Source organism: Lutra lutra, chromosome 14 (assembly GCF_902655055.1).
Source record: "Lutra lutra chromosome 14, mLutLut1.2, whole genome shotgun sequence".
Lineage (NCBI taxonomy): Eukaryota > Metazoa > Chordata > Mammalia > Carnivora > Mustelidae > Lutra > Lutra lutra.
The window spans coordinates 33,855,475-33,867,632 of NC_062291.1; the positions used below are offsets into that span (position 1 = coordinate 33,855,475).

Below are 12,158 nucleotides of genomic sequence, written 5' to 3' on the forward strand. Positions count from 1 at the left end.
CTTGTGCCCTGTGCAGCCTTATTATGGGTCAGGATATTATAGCCATCAGATCTCTTAAGATCTTAGACTCAAGGGAATTAGGAGCCTGGGGCCCAGAGAGGTAGCGTGCATGTCCCAAGTTACACGGTGAATTCGTAACAGACTAGACCGCTGCTATTATCTCTAAACACCATGTCATTCTACCTGCCTGTCCCTCACTTTCAGGTACCCGATTAGGTAGATGGTATTGTCTGGGGATTCCTAGCACTCCTGTGATTAGGGTTAACAGAGCAAGACAGACCCAGGCACAGAGAGGTAGCTGTGGTCTCTGCCTTTAGAATTTCCCTCTGCCCCCCGGTGGGATCCAAGGGATGGGGGAAGCCCCTGAAAAGGCAATAACCCTGAGTATGTGTGAAGCATGGTGGATGGAGACCAGGCAGGACCACTGATGGGCAGTGGAGTCGGGGTGGGGAGAAGGGATGTTCTAGCAGGTGCTTGAAACTCCAGGAGAGTCCAGCAAAGTGGGCAGACGTTTCCTAAGCCTGCTGGAAAGTGGCAAGGACATTGTGCTGAGTGAGGAGAAAGAACAAGAGCACCCACGGGGCCTGGGAGCTGGGATTCTCTCGGCTGCCCCAGGAGCCTCCCTGCAAAACCCTCCCACCCCCCACCGCAGGAGATCCCGCTGCGCTCCAATGTATATGAGGTCTATGCCACAGACAAGGACGAGGGCCTCAATGGGGCCGTGCGCTACAGCTTCCTGAAGACAGCCGGCAGCCGGGACTGGGAGTACTTCACCATTGACCCCATCAGCGGCCTCATCCAGACAGCTCAGCGCCTGGACAGGGAGAAACAGGCCCTGTACAGCGTAAGGGGCGAGGGGCGGGGCTGAGGGCAGGGCTCTCCTCCCCGCACACGGCTGCCCTCTCCCCACCTAGAATAGAATGCCCACCTGGGTGGTGAGCTGGCTCCCTGGGGGGGAGGGGGTGACCCCCCTCAGACTGTTCCTCTGTCCCCCAGCTCATCCTGGTAGCCAGTGACCTGGGTCAGCCAGTACCGTACGAGACCATGCAGCCGCTGCAGGTGGCCCTGGAGGACATCGATGACAACGAACCTCTCTTTGTGAGGCCTCCAGTGAGCTGACCCCCCACCCCCACCCCACACCCGCCACCCACACAGGGGCTCCCCTGCCTGTGGGCACACAGGCTCCCACTCTCCCGTGCACATGTGCACGTGTGGTCACACACAGAAACTGTGCACGTACCTCACAGGACAAGTGTTTATTGAGCAGCTGCTACTTCACGGTACTACTTGGCAATGAGAAGAGCAAACAGGCAAGACTCGTGCAGCAGGATCTCTCCTGATTGCACACCCAAGAGCAAGCATGCAGGAAACCCGATATTCAGTCTGCTTCACAGAGCTGGGGCTGAGCCCCTCCTGCTGACTCAGACTGTGCAACTTGGTGGGGGGTTTTCTTGTGTGCACGTGGGGTGTGAGGTTCCCCAGAGACCACGTGAGTTCGGGAGTGTGTGTATGAGCACGTATATGAGCGTGCCCCATTGTTCAAATATCAGCTCAGGTGTCGGTCTGCCTCACGGAACAGGCCAGGCCCGGCCCATACTTCCTTGAGGTTCCAGAAGTTCTGCTCACCCCAAGTGACCTTGGCCTTCTGTGACCTCCCACTTCCCCTTGCAGAAAGGCAGCCCCCAGTACCAGTTGCTGACTGTGCCCGAGCACTCCCCACGTGGCACCCTCGTGGGCAACGTGACAGGCGCCGTGGACGCAGACGAGGGTCCCAATGCCATCGTGTACTACTTCATTGCAGGTGGGGCTTGTCGGGCTCTGCCCTATGGACCCTGGAGCTGGAGAAGCGCCCAAGCCCCACCCCAGCCCCACCCCCTCACCCTGTGCTGTGGCCCCGCCCCCAGCCGGCAACGAAGAGAAGAACTTCCATCTCCGGCCAGACGGGCGCCTGCTGGTGCTACGGGACCTGGACCGGGAGCGGGAAGCCGTCTTCTCCTTCATCGTGAAGGCCTCGAGCAACCGCAGCTGGACACCACCACGGGGCCCCTCCCCGGCCCTCGACCTGGTCAGTGACCTCACCTTGCAGGAGGTGCGCGTCGTGCTAGAAGACATCAACGACCAGCCCCCGCGCTTCACCAAGGCCGAGTACACCGCAGGTGCCAGGGAGGGGCCTGGGTCTGGGCTGCAGGGCTGCCCCTGCCCTGCCACTTATACCGCCCGCCCCTGTCCCACAGGAGTGGCCACCGATGCCAAGGTGGGCTCAGAGTTGATCCAGGTGCTGGCCCTGGATGCAGACATTGGCAACAACAGCCTGGTCTTCTACAGCATCCTGGCCATCCACTACTTCCGGGCTCTTGCCAACGACTCTGAGGACGTGGGCCAGGTCTTCACCATGGGTAGGAGCCTCCACCCAAGACCTCTGTCACTGCATGGACTGTAGTCTGGAGGAGATGGGGTCTGTGTGGGCACCACAGGGTATGAGTGGCTGGCCAGCCAGCCATGTGCCTTCTGTTCACCTCGCACCTAACCGTCACAGCCAGCCCCTTGTTAATCCTTTCCTCCATCTACCTTCCCAGTCTCTGATCCAGTTCTCCATCTCTCCACCCACTTTCTCCTTCCTTCCTTCTCTACATCTTCTTATCCATCCGTCCATCCACCCACCCATGTGTCAGTCTGCCCCCCCCCGTGCATCTGTCCATCCTTCCTCTCACTTATCCATCTGTCCACCCATCTACCCACTCATCCATCCACCTTGCCATCCTCCTCTCCATACGTCCACCTGTCTTCCCATTGGTGCAGCTCTTCCTCCCTTGGGTCAGGCATTGTGCTAAGCCCTGGGGAGCACCTATGTACCTGAATGTATGGTGCTGACTTGTGCATTTGCCTGTGTGGAGAGCTGAGCCTCTTGGATCAGGTCCGAGAGGTGTCCTGATGGTTGTCCCATGACTTTCCTTCTAGACTTCACCCCTTCCCCACTCTTGCCTACAGGAATCAGTCTAGACTCCTTCATCTGCCTGCCTTTCAAGGTTCACGTCTTCCAGTTCCCCTCCCGATTTCCACAGCCCCCCACCACCTAGAAGGCCCCTGTGCCCACCCAAGCTGATCGCCTCACCACTCCTTCAGCTCCTTCTATACCACCCTCCATGGGCCTTTGCCCTTTGTCTTCACCTCCTGAAATACCACCTTGACCTTCACCTCTGCCTTCAGATATGCTCCCCCTAGCCATCCTCTGAAGCCTAATTCCCATGCCAACTCCTCCAGTCACACAACCAGACACCATCCCTTTGTCCTCTGATCTAGTACTGCTCTTAGTTTAGTAAATTAAGGCAGAGAGGACACACAGCTTGCTGAAAGTAACACAGCTAGAATGTGGCAGATCTTGAACCCAGGTCTATGGTCTCCTGAGAGAAGACTGCTGCACCACCTCTGGTCATCTCTCTCGTATGGCTGTGAAATTCAGAAGTGCATGTATGTGGGAGAGACAGTGGGGGGCTCGGACATGTTCCCTGGTCCCCCAGAGTCCCAAACTTATCCTTAGGTCAGTGCAGCCCACAGCTGTGTGTGAACTTGCAGGGTTGAAGTAGAAACTTAGAAATCCCTAGGAGTGCCAGTTCTGGCAGCACTGGCAGCCTTCTCTGAGGAGAACAATCAGCCATGCCCAGGCCACTGCCACTGCTCCCTCAGATGAACACTCACACTCACCTGTCCCCAGGCCTCGGTCATCTCTGTGCTCTCCCCGGCCCTGTGGGCACTTATGGCCTGAGACACTTCTTCCCCTCATGTCCAGATGCCTCTGGCCCTCGCCCCCCCAACAGGGGACTCACAGGGACTGGGTGGCCCCTGAGCTGCACCTGTCCGTGGCCTCTTCCCGCAGGGAGTGTGGACGGCATCCTGCGCACCTTCGACCTCTTCATGGCCTACAGCCCCGGCTACTTTGTGGTGGACATCGTGGCCCGGGACCTGGCCGGCCACAATGACACGGCCATCATCGGCATCTACATCCTGAGAGATGACCAGCGGGTCAAGATCGTCATTAATGAGATCCCCGACCGCGTGCGTGGCTTTGAGGAGGAGTTCATCCGCCTGCTCTCCAACATCACTGGTGCCATCGTCAACACGGACGACGTGCAGGTGACCCATGGAGCCGCCCTGGGTCTACTGGTGAGGGGAGGAGGACGAGACCACAGGGACAGGGCATCGCGGAGAGACCAGGGGTCTGAAAGGGAGTCTCTGGCCCTCAGTATCCTCACCTGTAAAATAGGGCTAATAGCACCCAGCCCCATGCAGTGAAGTGACCGGCACCACGTGTGGTCCTCGGTGAGCACTCGGCCGCAATGGGTGTATTGGCAGGGCAGGCCAGGAGGGGCTCCCCATCCCCTCCCCTCCCCTGCCACAGCCCACGATGCCCCTTCTCGCCTAGTTCCACGTGGACAAGAAGGGTCGGGTGAACTTCGCACAGACAGAGCTGCTCATCCACGTGGTGAACCATGATACCAACCGCATCCTGGACGTGGACCGGTGGGTGGGGTCTGGGCTCAGAGAGTCGGCCCACCTCCCTGCCCTGGAGCTGGGGAGGGGACTCCCCCCAAGAGGTGGGCAGGGCTGGCAGAGAACAGTGTGGGGGTATCCTCCACCCCTCGGAGCCTGACTCTCCCCATCTGTAAAATGGAAGGAGGACACGGCCTGTGAGGCGCAAACAGGATCCTGGGTGAGGCGTGAACTCTGTAAGGCACAGAGCTCTGCCAGCTGCTGCGGTTTTATCTTGCAAGGAGTGGTGGGGGCGGGGAGTCGGGAGGCAAGAGCGCAGACCTTTCTGTGTGGCCCCGGCTCTGAAGGACTGGCTGAGGGAAGCTGAGGCACCCGCCCCTCACACAGGGTGATCCAAATGATTGACGAGAACAAGGAGCAGCTGCGGAATCTCTTCCGGAACTACAACGTCCTGGACGTGCAGCCCGCCATCTCCGTCCGCCTGCCCGACGACATGTCTGCCCTGCAGGTAGTGCTGGCACCCGGCCCCGCCGCCCCTCTGCCCTCGACGAGCTCACCCACTCATGCCTGGCCCCGTTCCCCCAGATGGCGATCATCGTCTTGGCCATTCTCCTCTTCCTGGCGGCCATGCTCTTCATCCTCATGAACTGGTACTACAGGACCGTGTGAGTACCCCCCTCCCTGCTCCTGGGACAGTCACAGAGGCCGCCAGGGAGATGCCAGCCCTGTCCAGCCTCCTTCACTAGCCCCTCTTCTGTCTGCTTCCCTCCAGACACAAGAGGAAGCTCAAAGCCATTGTGGCTGGATCAGCAGGTGAGCAAGGGCTGTGACTGGGGGTGTGGGGGGCAGCTAAGAGGGTAGGAGGGGCCCTGAGGGGCCTAGAGTGCCTGCCTAGGCCTCACAAGGTTGGCTGGGCTCCCCCAGCCCAGCAGGGTGCACCCCTTCCCTCCATGCCCCAGCAATTCTCCCTACAGGGAACCGCGGTTTCATTGACATCATGGACATGCCTAACACCAACAAGTATTCCTTTGATGGGTAAGTGGGGGTCCCTGAGCCCTCAGGGTGTACTTTGGGGAGGCCCACCCAGGACCCTGGTGGAGTAAGTGCTCTACACCCCTTAAGCTCCAAGGGACAAGACTAGCTAAAACTTGGGGTGGGGGTGCCCCCTAGTGGGCCAGTCACCCTTGCTGAGCTAGGATCTACACCCTAACTGGGCTCCCAGTGCCAGGGAACAGGTGCGGAGTGGATACCAAGTGCGGAATGAGGCCTCTGGACCGAAGCTGCTCCAGACTGACACATCGTCCTGGTTCTTGTAGGATCCTAGTGTGGGAGGGTACACCCCCGAGGACCACAGGCAAGGGGCCTGCTTCTCATGGCCCTGACCCACTAGTCCTGGACTGGCCAGGGAAAAGGGTAGGGTTAGCGGTGAAGCTCCGAGGGCATCTGTTCACTCGGGCTGTCCCTCCTCACTCCACACGCCCCCTCCCATGTGCAGAGCCAACCCCGTGTGGCTGGATCCTTTCTGCCGGAACCTGGAGCTGGCTGCCCAGGCTGAGCGTGAGGACGACCTGCCAGAGAACCTGAGTGAGATTGCAGACCTGTGGAACAGCCCTACCCGCACCCACGTGAGCCGGGGCCGGAGCTGGGGCAGGGCGGTGGCGGGGGGCAGGGGCACGACTGTGAGGGATGGGATGGAGGTAAAGCAGGTCTTTGCCACTGCTTGCCAAGGAGCTGGGTTCCGGGGGGCACGGGGGGCCATATCCATTGCCCTGTGTGTGTACACGGCCCAGCTGTGCTCCAGCTCGTGTTCTCCCCCAGGGAACGTTTGGGCGTGAACCCGCAGCAGTCAAGCCTGATGACGACCGGTACCTGCGCGCAGCCATCCAAGAGTATGACAACATCGCCAAGCTGGGCCAGATCATCCGGGAGGGGCCCATCAAGGTGAGTCCTCCGTGCAGGCTCTTGCACCACACCCCCACACAGCCCCGCACCCAGACCTCTGGCGGCGCTGGGACCAGCTCCAGAGGATAGAGGGATGGGGGAGGATCCTGGGAAACAACTTTTTCCACCTCTAGGCTCAGGTAGATCTGCCCTCTACTGAGCGAGAATGACAGCACAGAACACAGAAAGGGGGGCCCAGGCATGGGGCTGATGGGGAACTGCTCCAGCCTGCAGCAGCCCACACAGGTTCCAGCTGGTCGCTCTCACCAGGCTCTGCTCCCAATCCCCTACCCTTAGATCAGCTGCCTGTGCGCCCGACTACTAGCACCTTCCATCACCCTCATCAGTTACGGGGGTGAGGGCTGTGGCAGGTGGGGGGCTGGGGAGGCCTTGGTGGGGGGTTAACCCTCTCCCTCCCCCAGGGCTCGCTGCTCAAGGTGGTCCTGGAGGATTACCTGCGGCTCAAAGAGCTCTTTGCACAGCGGATGACGCAAAAAGCCTCCCCCTGCCGCTCCTCCATCTCTGAGGTAGCCGGGCCGGCCCGCAACTGTGTGCTGTGCCCCAGCGCTGGGGGTGCTCTTCTTCCCTCCCTCCCTCTCTTCCCCGAGCCACGCTCATCCTTCTCAGAGTCTCTGTAGAGCTCAGCAGCCAGAGCAAGACAGCAATGGGTGGGGTCCAGGAAGTCGACTTTCCGGGTTTCTCAGTGGGCTTTCCCGGGGGGGGAGGGGGGGGCTGGGGAGTGTTTCTTGGACTTACGGAGCCCCAGAAGATGCCCTCAAAGAGTAATGCCCTCAGGAAACTGCTCACAGTCAGATGGATCTATATAGTGTTGCCTGCCTGCAGTAATGTCAACACTTTAAAAATCCAGACTTTATTTATTTATTTAAGATTTTTAATTTATTCGACAGACGGAGATCACGAGTAGGCAGAGAGGCAGGCAGAGGGAGGGGGGAAGCAGGCTCCCCGCTGAGCAGAGAGCCCGATGCGGGGCTCGATCCCAGGACCCCGAGATCATGACCTGAGCCGAAGGCAGAGGCTTAACCCACTGAGCCACCCAGGCGCCCCCAGACTTTATTTAAAAACCCAGATTTCCCACTGGGCCAACAGTTCCCAAATGGAATAGGCCAGAGCAAACAGATCCACATGGGTCAAAAGTGCCCCATGTCAAGTTTCCACTGAATCCTATCCCCCTTTCCAACTTCCCCTATTGACACTCCTTACCTGGCCAGAGTGGATCCTGTTGGAGGACACATGGGTAACATCCAGATACAAAAACTGCATCGTAGGATCTTTATAGATCATGAAACAAAATTCATGATTCTCATGGGAAACCCACATGCTAATAACTCGGCTATAGCACCCTAAGTGTCCATGGTGTACCCGTTTGAGAAACACTGTCATCAGCTGACAGACCTACTGATGTGTGAACCCTGAGTTCCTTGCAGCTACCTGTGTACAGTAGGGAGGAAACAGGGACAGAGCAGGTTCAGGACTCTGGGGCCATTCACCTGCTCAGCCCTTGAGCACGGCCTTGAGCGGGGAGTGGCTTGAGTCCCAGAGCCATTGGGGGATCCTGGCCTCTTGCAGCTGATCCAGACAGAGCTGGAGGAAGAGCCAGGGGAACGCAGCCCCGGCCAGGGGAGTCTGCGCTTCCGCCACAAGCTGCCGACAGAGCTCAAGAGGCCCGACGGCATCCACATGGTGCACGGCAGCACCGGCACACTGCTGGCCACGGACCTCAACAGCCTGCCCGAGGACGACCAGAAGGGCCTGGGTCGCTCGCTGGAGACCCTGACAGCCACAGAGGCTAGCGCCTTTGAGCACAACGCCCGCACAGAGTCGGCCAAATCCACGCCCCTGCACAAGCTTCGGGATGTGATCCTCGAGAGCCCCCTGGAGATCACAGAGCTATGACCAGACAGCAGGGGGGGTCTCACTGGTGTCTCCCATCCCTCCCAGGGCAGGGCGGGGCAGGACCACAGTGCAGACCCCTCCCCAGGCCTGCGGGGGCTGCACCACCTCACGAGGGCCTGGGGGAGCCCGCTCTAGCGGCTCACATTCCACTTTTGCCAGACGCCCATTCAGCACCTGACCTCTACCTTCATAAAATTTGTTATTTTTTTAAGAAAACCAAACAAAAAATGATAAGCGTCTAAGGACAAGGTAAGGAGGGTCACTGGGGGCCCAGGAGTCTGAGAACAAACTCAGCCCAAGCTGAACTCTAAGAGGCCAAGCAGCCCTCTCTCCCCTCCCCACATCCCTATCCACTGTCCCCACCCCAAACCCCTCCCCCACTTCCAGCACCAGGGGAGGGAGACCCAGAACTGGCGTACCCCACCTGGCCTTGACTTCCTGATTTCAGTCCACGTCCCAGTGCATTTCTAGCACATCTCTGGCTGGACATCCAGCCAGGAGCCGTGAGTGATTTCCTGCCTCCCCACATGGACATGACCAACATCCATGAACTGCGTTCTCTACATTCCACAGGCTTCCCAAATGCGCCCATCTCATAAAGAGAAAGGACTGGTATTCCCTTCGGTTCTGAATGTAGAGTGTTTGTGTGTATTCCTTTTTTAAATTAAGTTATTCCCTCAACATTTTCCCCTTGATTTTGTTTGGTACTCACTGAACGTTTCTGGAATGGTCTGCATTTTAAATAAGAAAGGCAACTCACAAGGTTGGACAATTGTGGCTGTGGTAAACTACCCTCGGGGTTGGCCTGGGGGGGGCGCCTGGCCCATCAGAGAGGAGCCTGGTGGGATTCTCTGCCCACTCTGCTTGCTTTCTGTGGCCAAGAAGGGCCAGAGCGCCGCTGGACACCCACACGCCCGTGGCCCTGGAGCGCTCAGAACCCAAACGCTGGCTAAGTGTTACGGAAGCACTCAGGCCCAGGTCTGGTTAACAGACTTTATTTATTGTTAAATCACAGAAACTTTAGTGCAAAACAAACCAAAACAGTCATTACGTCCATTTAATAGCAACTGCACGTCTCGCTGTCTCCTGGCAGCTAGAAGGGGAACAGAAGAGGCGGCTACACGGGAGAGGTGTGGCAGCAGCCAAGGCCCGGACAGGACCCTCCACCTGACAGCCAGAGGCTTAGGAGCGCTCGTCCACATTTATCTCAAGGTCAACAAGAACATCTATGAAAAGGGGGGGGGGGGGGTTGGGGGTTAGAGGTGAGGGGCCCAGAGCCAAGGGCAGCGCTAGAGACGCTCGAAGCAAGACTTCAGCAGCTGGGCGGACACAAGAGCAAGCAAGAGGCGGCCGCCACTGTCCACACACACAAAAGCCAGGCCCCCAGGACCTACACGCAGAGCTAGCAGATGACATTCAGGCAGGTGCTCCCCCTCCCTCCCACACCCACAGAACCCCGAACAAGGCATCACCAGTAAAGACACCCCAAAGCTGAATTGGAGGGTGACCTGGGGACGGCGAACCCGAGATCCACCCAGGTCCCCCGAGCAGCTGCTTCCTGCATCTTCCCTACAGTGATAACCACAGGGTTTTTAAAAGCCTCATTATTCTGAGCCTCTAATCTTTCATATAAAACTGCCTTTGTTTTGCTTCTCTGTAGAGCGGCCCAGGAAGAGGGGAGGTCCCTGCTCAGGGGTAGGTGGAGGGCTCAGAACAAGACCCAGGCCAAGAGGACCAAGAGCCTTCTGGCAAGCAGCTCTGGCTGGCACCCGCCCCCAGAGCCCCCCACCGCCACCTCCAGGAAGCCACCACGCAAGGGCAGGCTGAAAGCCCTCCAGTGCACAGTCCGTCCTCAGCTGTCTAGGCAAAGGAAAGGGACAGTGGAGCAGCAAGGGCAGCTGCAGGCCAGGCGCCTCCTGCACGGACAGCAATGCCACGGGGGACAGGAAAGGGAAGGAGGAAAAGGGGACCTATTTTTGTAACACAATCAACAGATCGGTGTGTTCACTGCCCCAGACACACAAGTAGAAAAAGATGCTGCAGTTTCTCCAAGATGGAACGCCCCTTCTAGTTCCACACGTGACGTTTGCAATGCTCCACGGCCTGACAGGAGAGAGGAAGCTGGATTTAGTCTTCACATGACAAACCCTACTCCTGGCCTGTTTGTGCAGCAGACAGCACCCAAAAATGGAATCTGTTCTCCTTAGTCAGCTGGACAGCACCCCACTTAAAACTGGGGAGCATGTGGCCCCCTGACCATCAGGGACCCCTGAGGCAAGAGTCCAAAACAGCAGCTGCAAAGTGCCTGAGCGTTTCACAGGTGAGCCACCCATGCAGGGAGGGCCCGGGACCCCTCGATCTGGTTATAGGCAGAGTCCCAGCGCTCAGCAGGCGGCACGGAGGCCCCCCGAGGCAGAACCCCTCACCCAAGAGCACGCACACCAGCTGAGGCCTCATGAACAATGGCCTACAGGCCCCTTGACCCAGGACGGCAGCAGGAAGTGGCTCCTCCCAACTGTGCCATGCGCTGGGGCCAACGGGGCAAGGAGCTGGACCCGGGTGGCCATCACCACCCCTTCCCTGCAGGGGCCCGAAGTGACACAATTGGGCCAGTAGTCCTGAGGACCTGGTCATGAGGAAACCACTCCAGGAAGAAAAAGTTGCGCAAAAGAACATTAAGTAACCGACTGGTCCACACGTCCCCACCCCAGCAAGCAGTGTGGGGCACCACCACTGGTGGCCTGGGCAGGACAGCGCCAGTGGCCTGGGAACTGCTGGGCAGGCACCCAGTCTCAAGGCCACTCAAGAACAGCGGCTCAGCCTTGGGTGAAGACTCAGGCCAGGCTCCAGCCAAGACTGACCCAAGGGAGAAGAGGACTTGTGCAATCTCTAGGGTGGCCTTGTGCAAATCTGATCCCAACCCCGTCACAAGGGAACTAAAGGCAAAAAAAACAAGGAAGCAGAAGCAAAAAACACTGCAGAATACCCCCAACCCTTCATTTCTCCAAGGCAAGAAGGCTGTCAGTCCCCCAGCCTTGATGCGTGGCCACGAACAAGCCTGCTTGCTCCTCTGGGCACACAGGCCGGGCAGAGTGCCGACGGCGGAACCCCCCCCGCCCCCGCACCGGGGTTACCCACCCCGGGAGGCAGCCTGCCTGCAAAGCCTGTGCAGCAGGCGCCAAGCTACTCACGTTGCACTGGGTCGCCGCCTCCATGTTCTGGCACCAGTAGCTGGGGCCCCACACACACTTCTCGGTTCCCAAAAGAGGCTTACGGGCCGTGGGGCAGGCTCCAATTTTCTGTGTGGTGAAAAAGGGGGAAGAATTAGATCTACTCCAATGATCCTTTTCAAAACTAAAGATTATCAGCTTCTAGAAGCAACAGATACTAGAGCTCAGACGTGCACTTCCAAAAAGTCAGTGTCCTCCCACAGTCCATCCCCCGAGAGTCTCCAGAACCTCTGAGGACCCCTAATCCGTGCAGAACCAGCTGGGCCCCACGCCGCCCAGGAGCTTACCAAGCATACGAAGGAAGGGTCCATCACCTCCACCAGCACTTCTATCAGCACGGGCTCGTACTCAGTCACAAACTGATCACACTGTTCGGTAAAGAGGGAGACGCGTCCAAGTCGAGGTGGGGCGCTAGGCATGCTCTGCCAGCCCGGCACCCCCTTCCCAGATAGCCCACACGGCCACGTTCAGCTTCCCCGCACCTGCTTCTGCTACTGCTACTGCCCCTCCACGGCTCCCCTTGAGCCAACAGATACCTCTAAGAAATGGCTAGTTTTCCCTGAAAAACCTCAATCGGGGGCACAA

General features: G+C 58.6%; 2 protein-coding genes across 8 annotated transcripts in view; one reads left to right on the plus strand and one right to left on the minus strand.

The window, feature by feature from the left end:
- CDH23 (cadherin related 23) overlaps positions 1-9,038 on the plus strand; it is a 400,055-nt gene extending 391,017 nt beyond the window's left edge. For 2 of the 5 annotated variants that reach the window (XM_047702753.1, XM_047702754.1), the window contains 14 exons: positions 653-844; positions 997-1,110; positions 1,672-1,801; positions 1,905-2,156; positions 2,235-2,396; positions 3,875-4,131; positions 4,421-4,518; positions 4,876-4,996; positions 5,074-5,153; positions 5,261-5,301; positions 5,421-5,523; positions 5,984-6,113; positions 6,307-6,429; positions 8,017-9,038. In XM_047702753.1, coding sequence (XP_047558709.1) covers positions 653-844; positions 997-1,110; positions 1,672-1,801; positions 1,905-2,156; positions 2,235-2,396; positions 3,875-4,131; positions 4,421-4,518; positions 4,876-4,996; positions 5,074-5,153; positions 5,261-5,301; positions 5,421-5,523; positions 5,984-6,113; positions 6,307-6,429; positions 8,017-8,343 — 2,130 coding nt within the window. In that variant the 3' untranslated portion in view covers positions 8,344-9,038. Of the gene's footprint in view, positions 1-652; positions 845-996; positions 1,111-1,671; positions 1,802-1,904; positions 2,157-2,234; positions 2,397-3,874; positions 4,132-4,420; positions 4,519-4,875; positions 4,997-5,073; positions 5,154-5,260; positions 5,302-5,420; positions 5,524-5,983; positions 6,114-6,306; positions 6,430-6,851; positions 6,957-8,016 lie in introns of all 5 variants that reach the window. The other 3 variants (XM_047702760.1, XM_047702755.1, XM_047702756.1) reach the window with 3 other exon arrangements.
- Positions 9,039-10,322: 1,284 nt separating this feature from the next.
- Positions 10,323-12,158, minus strand: part of PSAP (prosaposin) — a 32,873-nt gene continuing 31,037 nt past the window's right edge. For all 3 annotated transcript variants that reach the window (XM_047702763.1, XM_047702762.1, XM_047702761.1), the window contains 3 exons: positions 11,861-11,941; positions 11,535-11,642; positions 10,323-10,446 (listed from right to left, as the gene is read on the minus strand). In XM_047702763.1, the coding sequence (XP_047558719.1) occupies positions 10,411-10,446; positions 11,535-11,642; positions 11,861-11,941 (225 nt within the window). In that variant the 3' untranslated portion in view covers positions 10,323-10,410. The remainder of the gene's footprint in view (positions 10,447-11,534; positions 11,643-11,860; positions 11,942-12,158) is intronic.